This window comes from Gymnogyps californianus, chromosome 2, assembly GCF_018139145.2.
Source record: "Gymnogyps californianus isolate 813 chromosome 2, ASM1813914v2, whole genome shotgun sequence".
In the NCBI taxonomy this organism is placed as follows: domain Eukaryota; kingdom Metazoa; phylum Chordata; class Aves; order Accipitriformes; family Cathartidae; genus Gymnogyps; species Gymnogyps californianus.
Window position 1 is genome coordinate 148,610,571 of NC_059472.1, and position 15,839 is coordinate 148,626,409.

At 42.0% G+C, this 15,839-nt stretch overlaps 1 protein-coding gene across 2 annotated transcripts in view; it reads left to right on the forward strand.

Moving 5' to 3' along the window:
* KIAA1217 (KIAA1217 ortholog) overlaps positions 1-15,839 on the forward strand; it is a 184,940-nt gene that overhangs the window by 75,997 nt on the left and 93,104 nt on the right. For both annotated transcript variants that reach the window (XM_050891504.1, XM_050891505.1), the window contains exon 3: positions 9,596-9,791. In XM_050891504.1, coding sequence (XP_050747461.1) covers positions 9,596-9,791 — 196 coding nt within the window. The remainder of the gene's footprint in view (positions 1-9,595; positions 9,792-15,839) is intronic.

The following is a 15,839-nucleotide window of genomic DNA, read 5'->3' on the forward strand; positions in this document are numbered from 1 at the left end:
AAGTCCACGCTCTTGTCTTAGGTGCTTTGAAATCCACCAAAATTCAGTGGGAGGTCCTAGATAAATAAGTGATCCCTACCAGCTGTCCCAATTCTAACTTTATTTATGTATTTATACATACTTGGAACTGGCTTAAGGGGTAAAAGTCTTGCTGAAAAGTTAAGGACAGCTCTGTGGGCACAGGAGTAAATATTTTTGTATTTGACATGCAAAAAAGCTTAGTTCTACAACCTGCAAAATGATCTTATATGTACACTGTGCACCTGTGAAGCCACCTGTATCTCACCTTTCTTCCTATGGAGCTCATCTTCCATTTCTATATGGCTTGTAACGGCATATAGAATGGATGTCTACAACAGTTACTTTTTTTCGCACCCAGGCAGTGCATGTGCACATGCCTTTTAGATACGTACGTTAAAGGTGCCTCTGCGTGGTTTCTACTGCAGTCAAAAGCGCAATCACAAAACCACCAAGATAACACGTGCTGCAAGCCAGGAATGAGGCCTTGGAGCATGCAGAGTGCGCAGTGGCTTATTTGCACCTGATTTGTCGCTTCCCAACTCGTTTTGTTTCCACTTACAGGATTTAAGTAGGCCAATAAACATGCTGACCACAGGGAAGGGTGGGAGAGGCAGAGGTGTGGAGAGCACTAAGGCTTCTCCCTCCTTTGCCAAGGAGATGGCCTCGAGGGAGGGAAAAAGAAGTGAAAGGGCACAGTGACAAGTTGGAAGAGAGGAGCAGGAGAAGCTCCTCTCTCCCACAGCATCTCTCTTGCAGCAGCCCCCTAACTCTCCCCAGGTGCCAGAGCAACAAGCTCTGATAAGCGCTTCATCACATGTTTACCTCCACGATAGAGGCTAAAAATAAGTCACCGGCATGGGTGTGCTGCTGCTGGAGGCAGCTCTGCCTCCCGCTTGCTTTTCCCGGGCGTTTGTTCTTGCTGGGGGCTGGCAGCGCCCACCGGCTGCCAGGGCCGGCCCACACAGAGGGCAGCTCGCACCCTGCCCCGAAGACCTCGCTCCCACTCACCAGTCTTCCTGTTGATGGCTCTTTTTTCGGTTATTTTTAAAATAGCATGTTAATTAAGAACTCCTCCTTAGCTTGTAGAAACACAGAAAAACAGGTTTTTCCAGGACCGCTGCTTCGTGTTCCTTTGCTTTGGGAAACAGACACCACAAAAACAGACCCTCCTCCTATTTTCCTTAGGCACATGTGTGGGAGAACAGGGATGGGTCGATAATCATTTTCGTGAATCAGAACACACTATCCCCTAGGTACATTTAGGCATCTGGTATATATTCTCCTCCGCCCCCCCCGCCTCGTTTTTGCATGTGGTTTTAAGCATATAAAGATCTTTCCCCTTTAATCAGCATAATGACAGTTTTTGTTTAAATCATCCCTTTTAATCTTCAGAGTTCTCAAGACGGTTTGGGGGATTGTGTAGGTAGGAGTTACCTCACCCGCTGCTGATGAAACGCAGCCATCTCCCGGATGGAACAAGGGGTCATGCTGGCTCGTGAATACTTCACAGTAGGGTTTTTGGGAGGGAAAAGAGAAATAGCTTCCAACTGAAACTGCCATAAGATTTTAATTAAGACAAATGTTGATGTCCAGGCTGGAATTTATGGATAACTTATTTAAACAAAGTAATAATAAACTGAAGCTATGATGCAAGAATATGACAGAGACTGTGAAAGAACAAATTTTGCTGTGAGCAAAATTGATGGAGCCATAGAAGCATTTGCACGGAAAAATAGTGAGGTGATAAGTCACTTTTTAAATTTGGCTATCACGTATAAGTAAATACTTCATGTCACAAAGCATTAGAATAAAGCAGAGAGTTATATGATTTTATTTTAAGATGAAAGATTTCTTTCATTCAGTGTGAGTTTTGCTTATTACCAATGGGTGACTATTAGTTTTGTCTATTGTTTTATTTCAATTTCTACCCTAAAATCTCAGGCTGGCATTTGTAGAAAGAGAAAACCTTGGATTTGGACAGAAACATACTGAGAAATATTTTTACACTTTAACGTGGATGGCTTGGGTTTTTTCTGATATTTTATGTATTCCAAAGAGATGCCACAGCATGTTGCATATTTCAGTCTGGACTTGTCTGGACCAATTAAGCTGCTCTGAGACGGGCTGCTGAGTTCCTTAGGGCAACATTTTCAAATGCGAGTTCCTCCAATTAAACATCTGAATAAGAGGTCTGGCAGCATAAGTGCTGAGCACCTACAGCTTTTATTGCTTCTAATGAATATCTTTACTGTAAACACACAGCTTTCCTGGAAAACAGGCTTCAATTTATCTAGGCGCTTACAGTTAGAAGCCAAAGTTTGAAAACGTTGCTTCATGTCAGTCATTTATAACAGAGTTTCATGAAAAACTTTTTCTGCTAACTCTGGGGATCACCCTGCTGAAGAGGGAGCCATGGTCCTGCGAAGGGCGAGCCGGCGTTGGCAGCCTGTGGATGTCCTGCTCAGTGATTCATAGCACTCAGGATTAAAAGAAATGGGTTTTGGCGGCTTGCCACAGCAGGGAGCATGCAGCTGGCCACCAACAGGAGCTAGCAAGGCTCCTGGGAAAATGTGCAGATTTTTAGGATGATTTGAATATCATTCCAACCTAAAAATATGGCAGATAAATTCTGACACATCATTAGACGTGTTTTTTTCCACTAGGTGAAAGAAACTGGGGTCAGCATCAGCGAATACAAAGAGTGGTGGTAAAGATCCTGTCATAAGCAGAGAGGAGTTTTGCCTTCAGATAAATTCATAGAAATGAGTGAAATAACCACTCGGCGTGGCGTCCTGACCCTGCCATAGCGATGGGCTCTGGTAATGTGTGGCTGTGACTGAGCATTACCACGTTTTAATGCAGCACCTTCCTGTGGCAGCTGGTGGCATTGGCTGAGTTATCTTCCCCTCCTTCTCGTTCACGCTGGGAGGGAAGGGGAACGCTTTCTTTTACCTTACTTGGGAAAATTCTTCTGGGTCTGTTTCCTCCCTTCCTCAGAGCGTGAAAAGATCTGCACCCGGGGCTCTACCTCAGGTTCACATACACTGAATTCATTGCTTTGCTTAATTACCACGCTGCAGGCGGCCCCGGGGAGGGCTCTGCGGTTTGTGCTCTGCTTGCGTTACTCCTGTGGTGAGTATGGTGAGCTCAGGCTTTCCTCAGGACTGCCGGTGGCAGGAGGAGGCCGGTAGTCCTGCAGCCAAGGGGGAGCTCGGGCAGCATCCAACGCAGAACATGCCTCAAAGTCAGGGAGGCTACAGGCAAGTGGGGTACCTTGGTTCAGTGCTAGGGATGGTGGGCAACTATGGCTCAGGCACTGTGTCTCTCCTTATCAAGGAGGAAATACTTCTGGCCATTCTTACCATAGAAATTAATATTGCCACCAAACTGAGAGTGCTTGTGAGCAAGGACTGCCTTTGTAACTCGTTGTCATTGATTCAACAGAAAACAGTGAAACGTTTGTGTTCGAAATACAGAAATAAAAGCCAGAGACATCTGCTAGCCCATGAGCAGGCATCGGGTAATAGTATAAGTAACTCCTACAGAGTCTGCACGGTGTTGAGTGGGCAGTTGCCCTCCTGCTGTCTTCAGCTCTTGAGAGCATGGATGCTAGCGTGCGCCTGCTCCTAGCATGGTACCATTTCCAACTGATGGTGTCTGAAAGGAAGATGCCATAGATTTTTGCGTCTCATAATGGTGAAATAACACACAGAGAAAAGTGAGCTTGTCATGAAAGATGGTTTTATGTTGCATTCAGCTGCTGAATCATCTCCCCGCCCCCAGTTCCCCCAGTGAGAGAGTATCCAAATGCATCCATTGCATAGGTGTAATATGAACTTCAGTTTGTATAGAGATGTATAAGCATTTAACTTTACTGAGAAAGTGCTATGGAAAACATTGTTACAATAAATGCTTAAAAATAAGAACATGTGGGTAGTATTCACTTTCTCTCCAACAGCAATATGTTGCTAATAGCATGTCCAGACAAGTAAAACTCTGTTGTTGTGATAATATGGGACCCCAAAGACTCTGTATCTTTCGAAAAAGCAGATCCTTCCTTCAGACAACCATAATTTGGATCTGACACAAATGTGAGGAAGAAATATTACTGTTGCAGTAATAAGAGCTCATGTGCTGTGACAATATTTCAGAATTAATAAACTCATCATACATTAAACACAGCCTGTTTATATGCATATTCGCAGTCTGTCACATATCCTGTAGCCATCTTCGGCACAAGTCACAGGACAAATAGACTACTTGAAGGTCAAGAAAAGCAGGTTTCCATTTTTCTTTTAATTTTTCTTCTTTATTTTAAATGTCAAGAAGACTCTTAAATGTTGGGGTATTTTTTGCCTATGCTAAGTGTGTTCTTTAGAGCACATGATTGGAAAGAGTTATTTTACTAGTGCTGTGTTATTTTTTGATGTCTTTGTTTACCATTTGTACACTGCCAGGAGTGCTAGCAACTTGAAAGATGTGTATGATAAGATTCTTCTCCTGAAGAGATAAGTTTCTGTCAAGATAAAGGCTAAGGAAGTTCGTGGAGACAGGAAATAAAAAGTGTGAATTGATCAAAAGATGAAATTAAATTCTTCTTCAGGTCATGGGATTTTTTTGTTAGTTCTTTTTTGTCTATGAAATGTGTGAAGCAAATTTGCAGGAGAGATTTTTGAAAAGGAAGAGAAGGAAAAAAGGTTTCAGTTATATAGATTAGTATGGAAAATAACTGGAAATAAGCACAGAAGGATGTTACGAAGAGCAGAGCCATAAAACCGGGTAGAACAAAAGAGTGAGAGGATTAGTGGGGGCAAACGTGAGCAGAGGACCAGAGGCAGAAGCATGCACAGAACTTGAAGAACATCTCTGGTGCCCCGTGACTGCTCATTACATTGGCGTCTCTGCAGTATTTCACTTTTCCTTATTCAGGTACCTTCTGATTTCACTCCTAATTATTTGAAATTTTATTGCATTCAAAGAGCCTTGCACTTTTTTGCATTTTTTTTTTTCCTGAGTCAGTGGAAGAACTAAAGCAGATGTATTAAAAGTACATACTTTGGCCAAGCTGTAACAGACAGACATCGGTCATGAGGCATGATTAACCACAGTTTTAATTCTTGATCAAATCCCAAGAGTAGTTGGAAGATACTGGATCTTCTGTAATGGCTACCTCTATGTGTTATACTTAAATATATACCCTGAAAAAGTTACAAGGATCTCTGTCCTTGTAAATAAAATAGTGCTTTGAGATTACTATTTTATTTAGGATATACTATGTAATTATATGTAAGTTTTCACCAGAATTGTTCATCCTTATTTTGGCCTTTCCTTTCTGCTGAGCTTCTTACCCAGAACTAGCATAGGCAAGATCTTTTGTCAGAGAAGTCCTCAAGGAGGTTCAGTTCTACTCGGCTGAAAAATCAAGCCTATTGCACCAAGAAACATGCAGGGGGATGTCTCCTAACATATAGCTGGGGGAGGGAAGACCATGGCTGACTAAGGAAATTGTAACCTAACTAGTACTGGCACAGGGGAAAAAAGCGAGACCCGCTGCCTAGTTCTGAACCTTTTCTGGCATTTATCCCAGAGGCGTGGCTTGGAAAGTGCTGGTGTTTCCTTGGTTTTGTGTGCCTGTGTCGAGCATCTGTTTACAAATGTTTTAATTTTGGATAGTGCTACTCCTTAGTGGGCATGTCTTGAGTTTTCTTCTCTCTTAGGTATTGTGTTTTTTGGCCTTTGCTAGCAGATATATTAAAAAGGCAGCCACCTAAGCACAGTGATGTCCCGTTCATTGCTTTCGCTGGATTTATGGAACATGCAGCTACAGCACCATCCTGACTCTCATAGCAGCAGTCTATACTGCGACTCTAGTTGGGTTCTCATGGGTCCTGAAACATGGGCTATATAGTGAATATTTATTTTGTAAATGCTTATACTGCGTGTTAGTTCCTGAAAAGTACTTAAAGGGATACTTCCTGAAATACTATTTTAAGCTTTTGAATATTTTTAAAATAGGTTAGTGAACATTCTGTGGAAAAAATACGACTTATTCTTTGCTGTCTGTCTTATTTATCTTACTTGATGTTGGAATCAACACACTGAATAATTATTACAAGGGTTGGATAATGCTGAAGGTTTCTGCCCTGCTTTCTTCAGCTCTCTTCAGAAGTCCTTGTAGGTTATGGCTCCATAAATGTTGCTTGTCCTCTCCTCACTTCATGGGCTGGTTTACCTAAGAAGTGCTGCCTAGAAATCCGCTTGATTATTAAGTAGCATTAAGCCTAATGCTCATTGCCAATAATAAAAATGCATTCCTATCAGATATGCGCCCATATCTCTCAGTTATTTGAATAGCTACTGTTGTTGCTGTGTTTGAGGATTTTTTTATAATCTGTTTAAAATTCAGAATTACTCCTGAAATGCAATGTTTATACGAGTTGAGCATAACAAATAGCTTGAAGCCTTTCATAAACACTATGTGTATATATGGTGGGTCTCATTAATAGCTTGCATTGGTTTTATGTTCGTATTACTCCGCTTACTGGAGTGGAACTACTGTGGATTTGCACTGGTGTATATTAAGAGGAGGACTGGGCTTCGTGTCTGAGCAGAATCTGTGATGTGCCTCTGCCTGGCTTCGGAAGGCTCTGGTATGCCTCTTGGGGCTGTGGTATTTGGGGTGAGGAATGAGGGCTGTCAAAAGGGGTCTTTTTCAGTGTGGTGAGTTGGCCTTGGCTGGACGCCAGGTGCCCACCAAGCTGCTCTATCGCTCCCCTCCTCAGCAGGACAGTGGGGGGAGAAAATAAGATGGAAAAAAACCTCAGGGGTCAAGATGAAGGCAGTTTAATAAAGCAAAAGCAAAGGCCGCACGCGAAAGCAAAGGAAAACAAAAGATTTATTGTTTACTTCCCATCAGCAGGCGATGTCCAGCCACTTCCTGGGAAGCAGGGCTTCAGTGCACATAGCGGTTGCTCCGGAAGCAAATGCCCTATCTCCTCCTCCTTTCTCTTAGCTTTTATTTCTGAGCAGATGTCATATGGTATGGAATATCCCTTTGGTCAGTTTGGGTCAGCTGTCCTGGCTGTGTCCCCTCCCAAGATCTTGCCCACCCCCAGCCTACTGGGTGAGGGGGGGAATGTTGGAGAGACAGCCTTGATGCTGTGCGAGCACTGCTCAGCAGTAGCCAAAACCCTGGTATGTTATCAACGCCTTTCTAGCTACCAATACAAAGCACAGCACTATGAGGTCTGCTATGGGGAAAATTAACTCCATCTCAGCCAGACTCAATACGTTTAATCACAGTAATGATGGCATTATCATCCAGGGGGATCTGAGATGCTGTATGTTAGATCCTAAAGAATTGCCCCAGGGACAACTAAAGAAACACAATATTGCTGAGGTTGGCTCCATCTGCGCATTGACAGGACATGCTGGGCAACTGCACAGCTAAAGCTATGTCTATTGCTTTTGGTAATGAAGTGTCACCTTACTGCTTAAATATGCACCTGTTCCTATGTGTTGATAAACTATATACATGCAACTGCATGTCTCAAATGACATCTGGGGATTCAAATGAAAGAGAAACAAAAATAAGCAAAAGCAAAGCAAAATAAGCTTGATTCATATTATCAGTATATTTTTTTTCTGAAAGAAACAAAAGCAATCCCCTTCCCAACAAACTCTGAAGTTAAAGACCTTGATTTTGTTGCCTTTTTTTGCATCTTGTTTTATTTTTAAATACGGTTTTCTAGAAAGTGAGAATTATGTGCCTTCTAGCTCCCTATTAATGGATACATACAGATAAGTTATTAACCAGTACAAGGAACTACAAAGCTATAATGACTTGGCTTGGTAGTACTTCTGTAATATGCCTGTGTAAATAAAATACTTCAGCAGTGATGGTTCCCAAGCCATTTTGGAAAGTTGAATGAAGAAGTACTGACTAATCGAATTCTTTCTCTGTGTTTGCAGGTTGCTTGTCACCTCTGTACACTTTCAGGCACAAGTCCCTGTATTTACAACCCGCAGATTAGTGCTGACCATATCAGAGGCACTTCAAAGCGTACTTTAGTGTGCTGAGAACAAATGTTGTTAGCTTTAAGTCCTGCAAAAATTTGATGCTTTTGAACAATTTCACTGTGGGACATTGGGTAATACCTAATATTTTAATATTAGCATTTCAAAAGTGAAAAGTTCTGGAGGATTTAGCTTTCTTGTGAGGTATTTCTAATTTATTGTAGTTTGTGAGCTACTGCACAACTTGGCAACAACAGGCCTCTATAGCCAGCAATTAAAATCTAATAAAATGTAAAGTTCTTCATACATTCAAGGTCACATAGGAAATATTATGTGATGCATGCTATTGCTGAAATGAGCTCACCTCATTTCACTTGAAAAACCACTGAAGGAACGAGATGTCAGCAAGATAAGTCATCTTGGCTTTTCAGAAAGAAGCAAAATCTTTTCTGGATCTTGACAGCATGTTCAAACCTAGAGTTGAAGTTGATTTTAATACAGGGGATTTTTAAAGTACTAGCATCTGACCTTAAATGATAGGGAAGAGGAAAGCGTGTATGTTTTATGACATCTTGTGCCTGGTGCTGATTATAGGCCTTTATAAAGTTCATATTTACATACTGGTTTTGGGACAGAGTAAGCTTGTTTTGCTTTGAATTTCTGCTTGTACAGTGTCTGTTCCAGTTTGTTATGATATAGAGTTTGCTTGAGAGACTGGAAAATTATTCTTCCAAAGTAATAGTAACATGTGGTTGAGGGAGTTTCACTAAACAGTATTGAGTATACTTCTTAAAGCAACCCCTCTTTGTAGAAAGCACTTACAGTGTCACTTACAGTTAGCAAAAAAATGTTCAGGACGTTGTATCTCCTTTTGAGTGTGTTTTTATGAGGCAGATTTTACAATGAAGAGTCAGTAGAAGTGCATAAATGAAACTGTTTCTCTCCCCTCCTGAGAGAGTCAGCTTTTTCCAGATATTGTGTTTAGCAATTTACTAGTATGATTGCCCAGTAAAAATCATGGTTAATTTGGTCAGTTAATGAAGACATTTCTGATTTATGCTGATGCAACAAAAAGTAAAATAATTGTTTGTGATTTCAGCTAGAAAGGTTGGGTGGCTATTTTGGCTTTGCTGCATGACTTGTACCTTTCATAGACAGCACAGCAGAATATACTGAGACTGATCGCTTACAACTACACCACAGTATTTCTTTTCAGAGGATTTTTCTTAGTGGACTTGTCAACGTAAGAGAGAGTGTGTGTGTGGACATGCCTATTGTATAGTGGTTGTTTGAGCAGCAAGGAATGGCATTACCATACATCTCCTCAGCACGTCTTATCCTCAGGGCCTTGTTAGCAACAAAATTTGCAATGTGGATGTACAACCATAAAAACCGTAGCAGAATACCCAAGGACACTGTTTTCCTAAATAACCTACACAGAAGTAACCTTCAGCATACCAGTATTTGAAGAAGTTAGGACTTCTTCCTTCTTCTCTTTGTTTTTTTCCCCCCATATTCCAGTTTCAGTAGACCAATAATGAAATACTCTGTTTTGTAGACAAGAAGCCCAAAGCCGTCCCAGAGCCCGCAGCCCAATTTGGGTGACCAGACAGAACACCTCTCTGAAGCGTCTGCCGATTCCTTAGAGGCCATGTCCGAGGGCGATTCTCCAACCCCCTTTTCGAGGGGCAGCCGCACGCGGGCAAGTCTTCCCGTGGTGCGGTCGGCAAACCAAACGAAGGAAAGATCACTGGGTAAGACCCTGCTTCAGTCCTTCTCCTCTCTGCTCTTAGCTTGTGTTTTCTGTTTGTGCATTTAAAATAGTTTTTAAATAGTTTGGGGTTAAAAAAGTAAAGACTTAGGTAGCACGTTATTTTTAATGTCACGTTCTTCTTTGGAAACGAGCTCAGAGTGGGGTACTAGGTAACTTGGGGAAATGGTGAAATTATTTTCATAAGATCTGAAAGTGTGCTGGGAACATGGTAGACAAGGAGAAAGATGCAGACCCTGACATGAAATGCTGACTAACAGTTAAAACCCAATATTGCAAATACTTTTTGCCAAGCCTGCATGCTATGTGGCAGTGAACTTAATACTAAGATTGAACCCTCATTTTCAGACAGGAGACACAGGCTTTTTCACTTTATCATCTCTTCAAAGCCAGACCTAGTTGGAAGAAACCTAGAGAATTGAATGACAGATCCAGCTCTTAGTGAAAAGGTTTGGTATTTGCGTGGTGGTAGCTTTCCAGGCAGAGGATTTGAACGGATATGCTGACGGAGATGCCCTTTACTTCGGGGCAGTGCCCTTCCATCTGCACGGTGACACGGGTGATATCTCAGCGCAGGTGGACGGCTCTGCTTCCCGCGTTCTTCCCATATCTCAGGGTTGAATTAAGCCCAGCTGTGAACCAGAGCTCCTTTTATGATGGTGGATTTTGTCCTGGAGACTCTGCCCTCAGCTGATGGATGGTATGAGTAAAGGCTGGTTTTTTTGAGGAAAGACAGCAGAGGGCAGTTACATTGCTGTGAGAAGGCGGTGTAACTTGCATGTGGATTGCTGAGGAAGGCAGGTTTTTGCTCGGAGGTAATAAACTGAAATGCTGCTTTCCTGTAGACTCGTCTCCCAACATACAGAGTGACATAAACCGAAGGCTGGCCTGTAAATCAGACCATGCTTGTAAGCTTGTCATGGTGGTTTACTCGTTCCTCAACAATCTAAGACAGTTTCTGTCAAGAGTATTATGATAACTGACAAACACAACAAATGAGAAGAAGACAGGGCTGGAAGGGGTCCTTGCCGCCCCCAGAGCTGGCAAATGCAGAACAGTGGGGCTGGGGACAAGGGGCTGATCCCTGCCTGTGTCAGCTCATGGAGCAGCACTGCTGCCCTCCCAAAGCCTGTTGGGCCACCAATACGTTGGGCTCTTTGGAGAGAAATTTTGAAGACTCCGACCTGGATAAGACTGTTTGGTTTAGAGGTTTTTTTAAGAGCAAGCATGTAGCACATGTATGTTTACTATACATGCAGAGGATTCATCTCTGCCTGTATGTCACTGCTGGGCTGAGGCATCCTCAGAATGGCTTGCTACACCCTGAGATTTTCTGGAAAACATGTACTTGCTTCAATGTGCTGTCAAGTGGATTGGGCCTTTGCAGGTCCCTGTGCAACTCGCAGTCCAGCCTCACCATGTGGGTTTCAGCTGGCATTCAGCGGTTACCCCAGGCCACGTAGGGTATCTCAGCTCTGAACTTCTGTTTTGGATGTCAGCTGAGAATTGATAAACAGCTTTCGGGAAGCTTTTTGTTGGCATCAAAGGGGGTGGCCTGCTATGCACCAGTGCTTTGTGCAGTGTTTTCTCCCCCAAAAGCTGAGCTAGAAACAGCTTTCTTATTGTCAGTGTGTACATCTGAAAAGAATACACCAGCCCTGTTTCTGGAAAAGACTTAAGTGCTCATCACTACGAATAAACCTGGCAATGGGAACATAGGAAGGGCCATACTGGATTAGACCAGAAGTCCACCTGGCCCTGTATTTTGTCTCCAAGAGGGACCACAGGCAGCTAGTTTAGGCAAGAATAAGAACAGAGTAAGTGTGTGTATGTATGATCCTTCCCCCGAGTACTCTCCCAGCCTCAAGCTATCTTCGGCTTAGGGATTTCCTGGTGATGGTTTCTGCCTGTATAATAACCCTCAAGAGATGTCTCCTCCAGGTATTTGTTCAGTCTCCCTTTGAACCCATGTAAATTTTTCGCATCCACAACAGTGCAGCTGTGACTTTGGCAGCAAGTTTCCATTGGTTTACTGCCCAACCATCGCTTTTCTCTTGCTTTGTTTTGTATTTGCTTAACTGCTCTAAGTTAGGCCCCTTTGTCCTTGTGTTGGAAGTGACAGCAAACATTAGATCACTATCTGCTCCCCCTGGGCCATATCTGATTTTGTAGGCCTGTCATTTCCCTCAGGTCATCTCTTCTCCAGGCTGAGAAGTGCTGCTGTAATCACTTGTTCCTCATCCAGAAACCATCCTGGACATTTGATGATCATTGTTGCCCTTCTTTGCACTTTTTCCAGTTCGACAGTATCTTTGCTGAGATGAGAGAACCAGAAGCTCATTGTTAAGTAGTCCACTCCTAAACCCTTTTTTTCGCATCTGTAGTATATACAGAAATGTGTTGTCCAGGTCCTAATGGAGGACGGTCACATGAAGATGTACCATTTTATTTAATGCCCAGGATTTCAGACCCTGCAAGGCACCCTACCTCAGCCTGTCGTTCATACACTAGAGACAAGACCCTGGCTTATCCCAGCATGAAGAGGCAAAATGCGGGGAGCGGGGGGAAGGGAAGCAATGTAATATGAAGCATTTCAGTTGAGAGTTTTTAGATTTGAAACTGGAGCAAAATAAGGCTTTTCTAGCCTGTATTGCAGGAGGTGTCACAGCTATGTGTGTGGCTTAAGGGATCATCATACTAGCCAAATAGGAGGTAATATATTGTTACCACCCCACAATCTGTCATTTTCAAGTTGTTCCAGGAACTATTAATAGCAAATAGTTTGTTTTAAAATGTAGTCTAAAAATGATCCTAAAATAGTTCAGTTTTAGATTGTTATTCTTCAATGCATTTCTTTTACAATAATGTCCTTTTCAGTCTTTTCTGCCAGTGTGTTCTAACACCACCATGAGCAATGTTCTGAAATTTTACTTTTGACACTCTTTGCAGACTGTGGCCCTGTTTGTTAGGATTGGTTTTACTTCCAGCAGTACAAGGGGAGTGTTTGTTTTTAAAAAACAGGAAACTGTTTATAACTTCAATTTTAAAAGCATCATGCAAATATTTCTGTTCATATGATTTTAAACAAGCTATGTATAATCACCTCCCTTTCCATCTCTATTAATTTTTTAATTTAATCTAATTTAAATACAAATTATGTTTTGATCCTCAGCCAACAATTTCAGTGAGGAAAATGACCAACTTTTGTGAATTTTTATTAATTTTACATTTAATATCGCAATGCCGTTGTTTTAAAAAACTGATCTTTTATTTTTGAAATTCTAATTCTTCTGTAGGTTCCTATTTTACTAACTACCTATGAGTCAGTCTGTTTTTAAATTGTGGTCTGAATTAACAGGGAGCCTGAGAAGGAATAGTGGTAATGCATTTTGGCTACCCCAACATCATGGTTTTGTCAGTCAGGACTAATCTAATAGGACATGGTATTCTGAGTAATCTAATAGGACATGGTATTCATGTGGAGTCGACCCAGAAAACAGTATTCCAGTTGTGGGCCCATTTAAAATTTCAGCCACAGCTTTCGAAATGAAGGTCTGTCTTGGCTAAGAGGTCCATCAGAAATCGGCACTTGTTTCATCAATCTGCAGCCTGGAGACAAAGCAAGATATTAAAATAAATTAATTCACTGTGCAAGAGAAAATTAAATGGATTTTAAAGTGTCTATTTGAAAGCTGGGAGTTTTTCCAGTGTGATAACTGTGGGAAAAAATCATCTAGCAAAACTGTCAGAGCGAGAATCAGCTGGAATCTGGAAACTGCTCAAAAGCTTTCAACAAACTTCACTTGCAATTTGCCTGGAGGAAGCAGAACCTGACAAGCGCCCAGCGAGGTTACGCCAGCAGCCAGCCTGTGCCCGCACTGCAGCTTGCTGCTGTCGCTGCTCCGGTACCTCTGCAACGAAATGAAGACTGACAAATATTTTCACTTGTAGTATCTCATGTGGCACATCTGTACAAACGATGGGCCTGATCCTTTGTAAGGGCAGGTGCCGGCATCCTCTGCGGTGACTGAGCAGTTGGGGTGGTTGATGTGATCGGTCGCCACCCCGAAGGGCAGGGTGTGATTACAACCTCCCATTACAGTAACAGCTGTAGGTGGTCCTGCAGGACCGGGCTGTACATGCAGGGTTGGATTACGGAAGAATATGGTACAAGGAGGGATTTCCATAAATGCACAAGGATTTGGGCTTGTGAAGTCACTGAGGAGGACGGAGCTTTACGGCTCGAGGTTTGCAAGCACCTTCCCTGGGTGTCCCAGCCAGGACGCCCGGCCGCTCCAGTCCAGATGAATAAGGAGCAGAGGATGACCAGGCTCCTTGCTGGTAAACCTGTGCCTAAAATTAGGTGGCATGGAAAGGCCTCTGCAGAAATGCCTGATCCTGCCAACATTTGCATTTTATTTGCCTTTGGAGGGATTACTTACAGGAGTAAAATTACACAAATGCTTAAGGACTGACATGGGGAGGGTCTTAATCATGGAGTATTCTGAATATTATTTGTTAGCCCTCCAACCCCAAGTTTTAGCAGGCACAGATTTTAGTGTCTGATTAATTAGTATGCTGCCATCTTCTATGGAAATGCTGTTACTGATTATAATAGTAACACCTGGCTCTTTTGTAGCATTTCTTGCAGGTGTTTCTCAAAGCCTGTTAAAAAGAAAGTCAGGGCCGTAGTTACAATTTTACACATAGGAAAACTTTTGCGGAGAGAGGGATAGTGACTTGGTTGCTGTCACCTGGCAGTAGAAATTACTCTCTATACATGTGTATGCAATGTAGTGTAAGACTTACACAGAAAAATATAAATGCTAAAGGTAGACTTATGTATTATATTGGTGGTAATTAATTGTTATTTACTATTTATGAGCTAGAAATTAAAATAAGAATGTTAAATCAGGCAGAAGATGTGTGAACGGCCATAGACTTTATAAGAGAAGCCTGTCATTTGTTAGCAGTGGCACTGCCCTCTCCGATTCCTTAGGCCATGACTCAAGCCTAATGAAGTCAGCAGGATCTTCAGTTTAATTCATGGGAGAGGAACTCCCTGGGAACTGCATTTCAAGTTAAGGCTGAGTATAGCTTTAATGTATTCAGTCATCTTAAAGAAATTTTCCCTATCTTGTCTTTTTACAGTGTATGCAAAGCAGCCAACATGCAAAAAGGTCATGTAAATATTTGCTGTCATGGTCAGATACATTAACGTGGGCTGGCAGGTATATAGGAAAAAACAGCCTTAAACAACTAGTTCCAATTATTGAATTGAAACACAGACCCTAGGAAATTACAATATCCTAAGGTAACAGCAGTTTTCCTGTCCAGCTTTTCTAGACTTTATCTTCTTTCACATTTCTTCAAATTATAGTGGAAGTTTTTGGACTTGGAAAGAGAAAAACCCCACACCTCTTACCTGAAATATTTTGCATCAAAAGAGCAAACAAAGGTAAACAATCACATTGACATATTGTAGTGCTGAGAGTTTTTTCTGTTTCATTTATTGTTCCTAAATGATTTGTGAAAGACAGCTATATGGAAGAGTGAAATATGGCCCTTCCCAGGCTAGCACTCGTGCAGTCCATTATTGTTTACTTAACAGATTCTTCCTCCTATAAGAGAACGTCTTGTGTGTACCTGAAAAAAAATGCTTCCAAGAAGCAAGATCGTATTTAGTACATACTGTCTCAACAGAAGCACATTCTGTCTGCCACTAAAAAGCTGATAACAGTATATTTTAGATGCTGTGTCACACTGGAGCTGAATTTGACTCCCTTGCAACGGGCTGCATCAGCATGGATCCAATGGCTTCATTGCAGTGATACTGGAGCAGAAGATGTGCAGTGTGCTGAATAAAACCATTAGCTATGCAAGTCTGTCACTGCTGTATCTGTTAAAAGCTTTTTGAATGCAATCTTTATTTATTTGCACTGCAGTAATACTAAAGGACCTTGACTAAAAATGGGACCTCACCGTGTTGGGTAATATACATAGTGAGAAAATACTCCTGTTGCAGGACGTT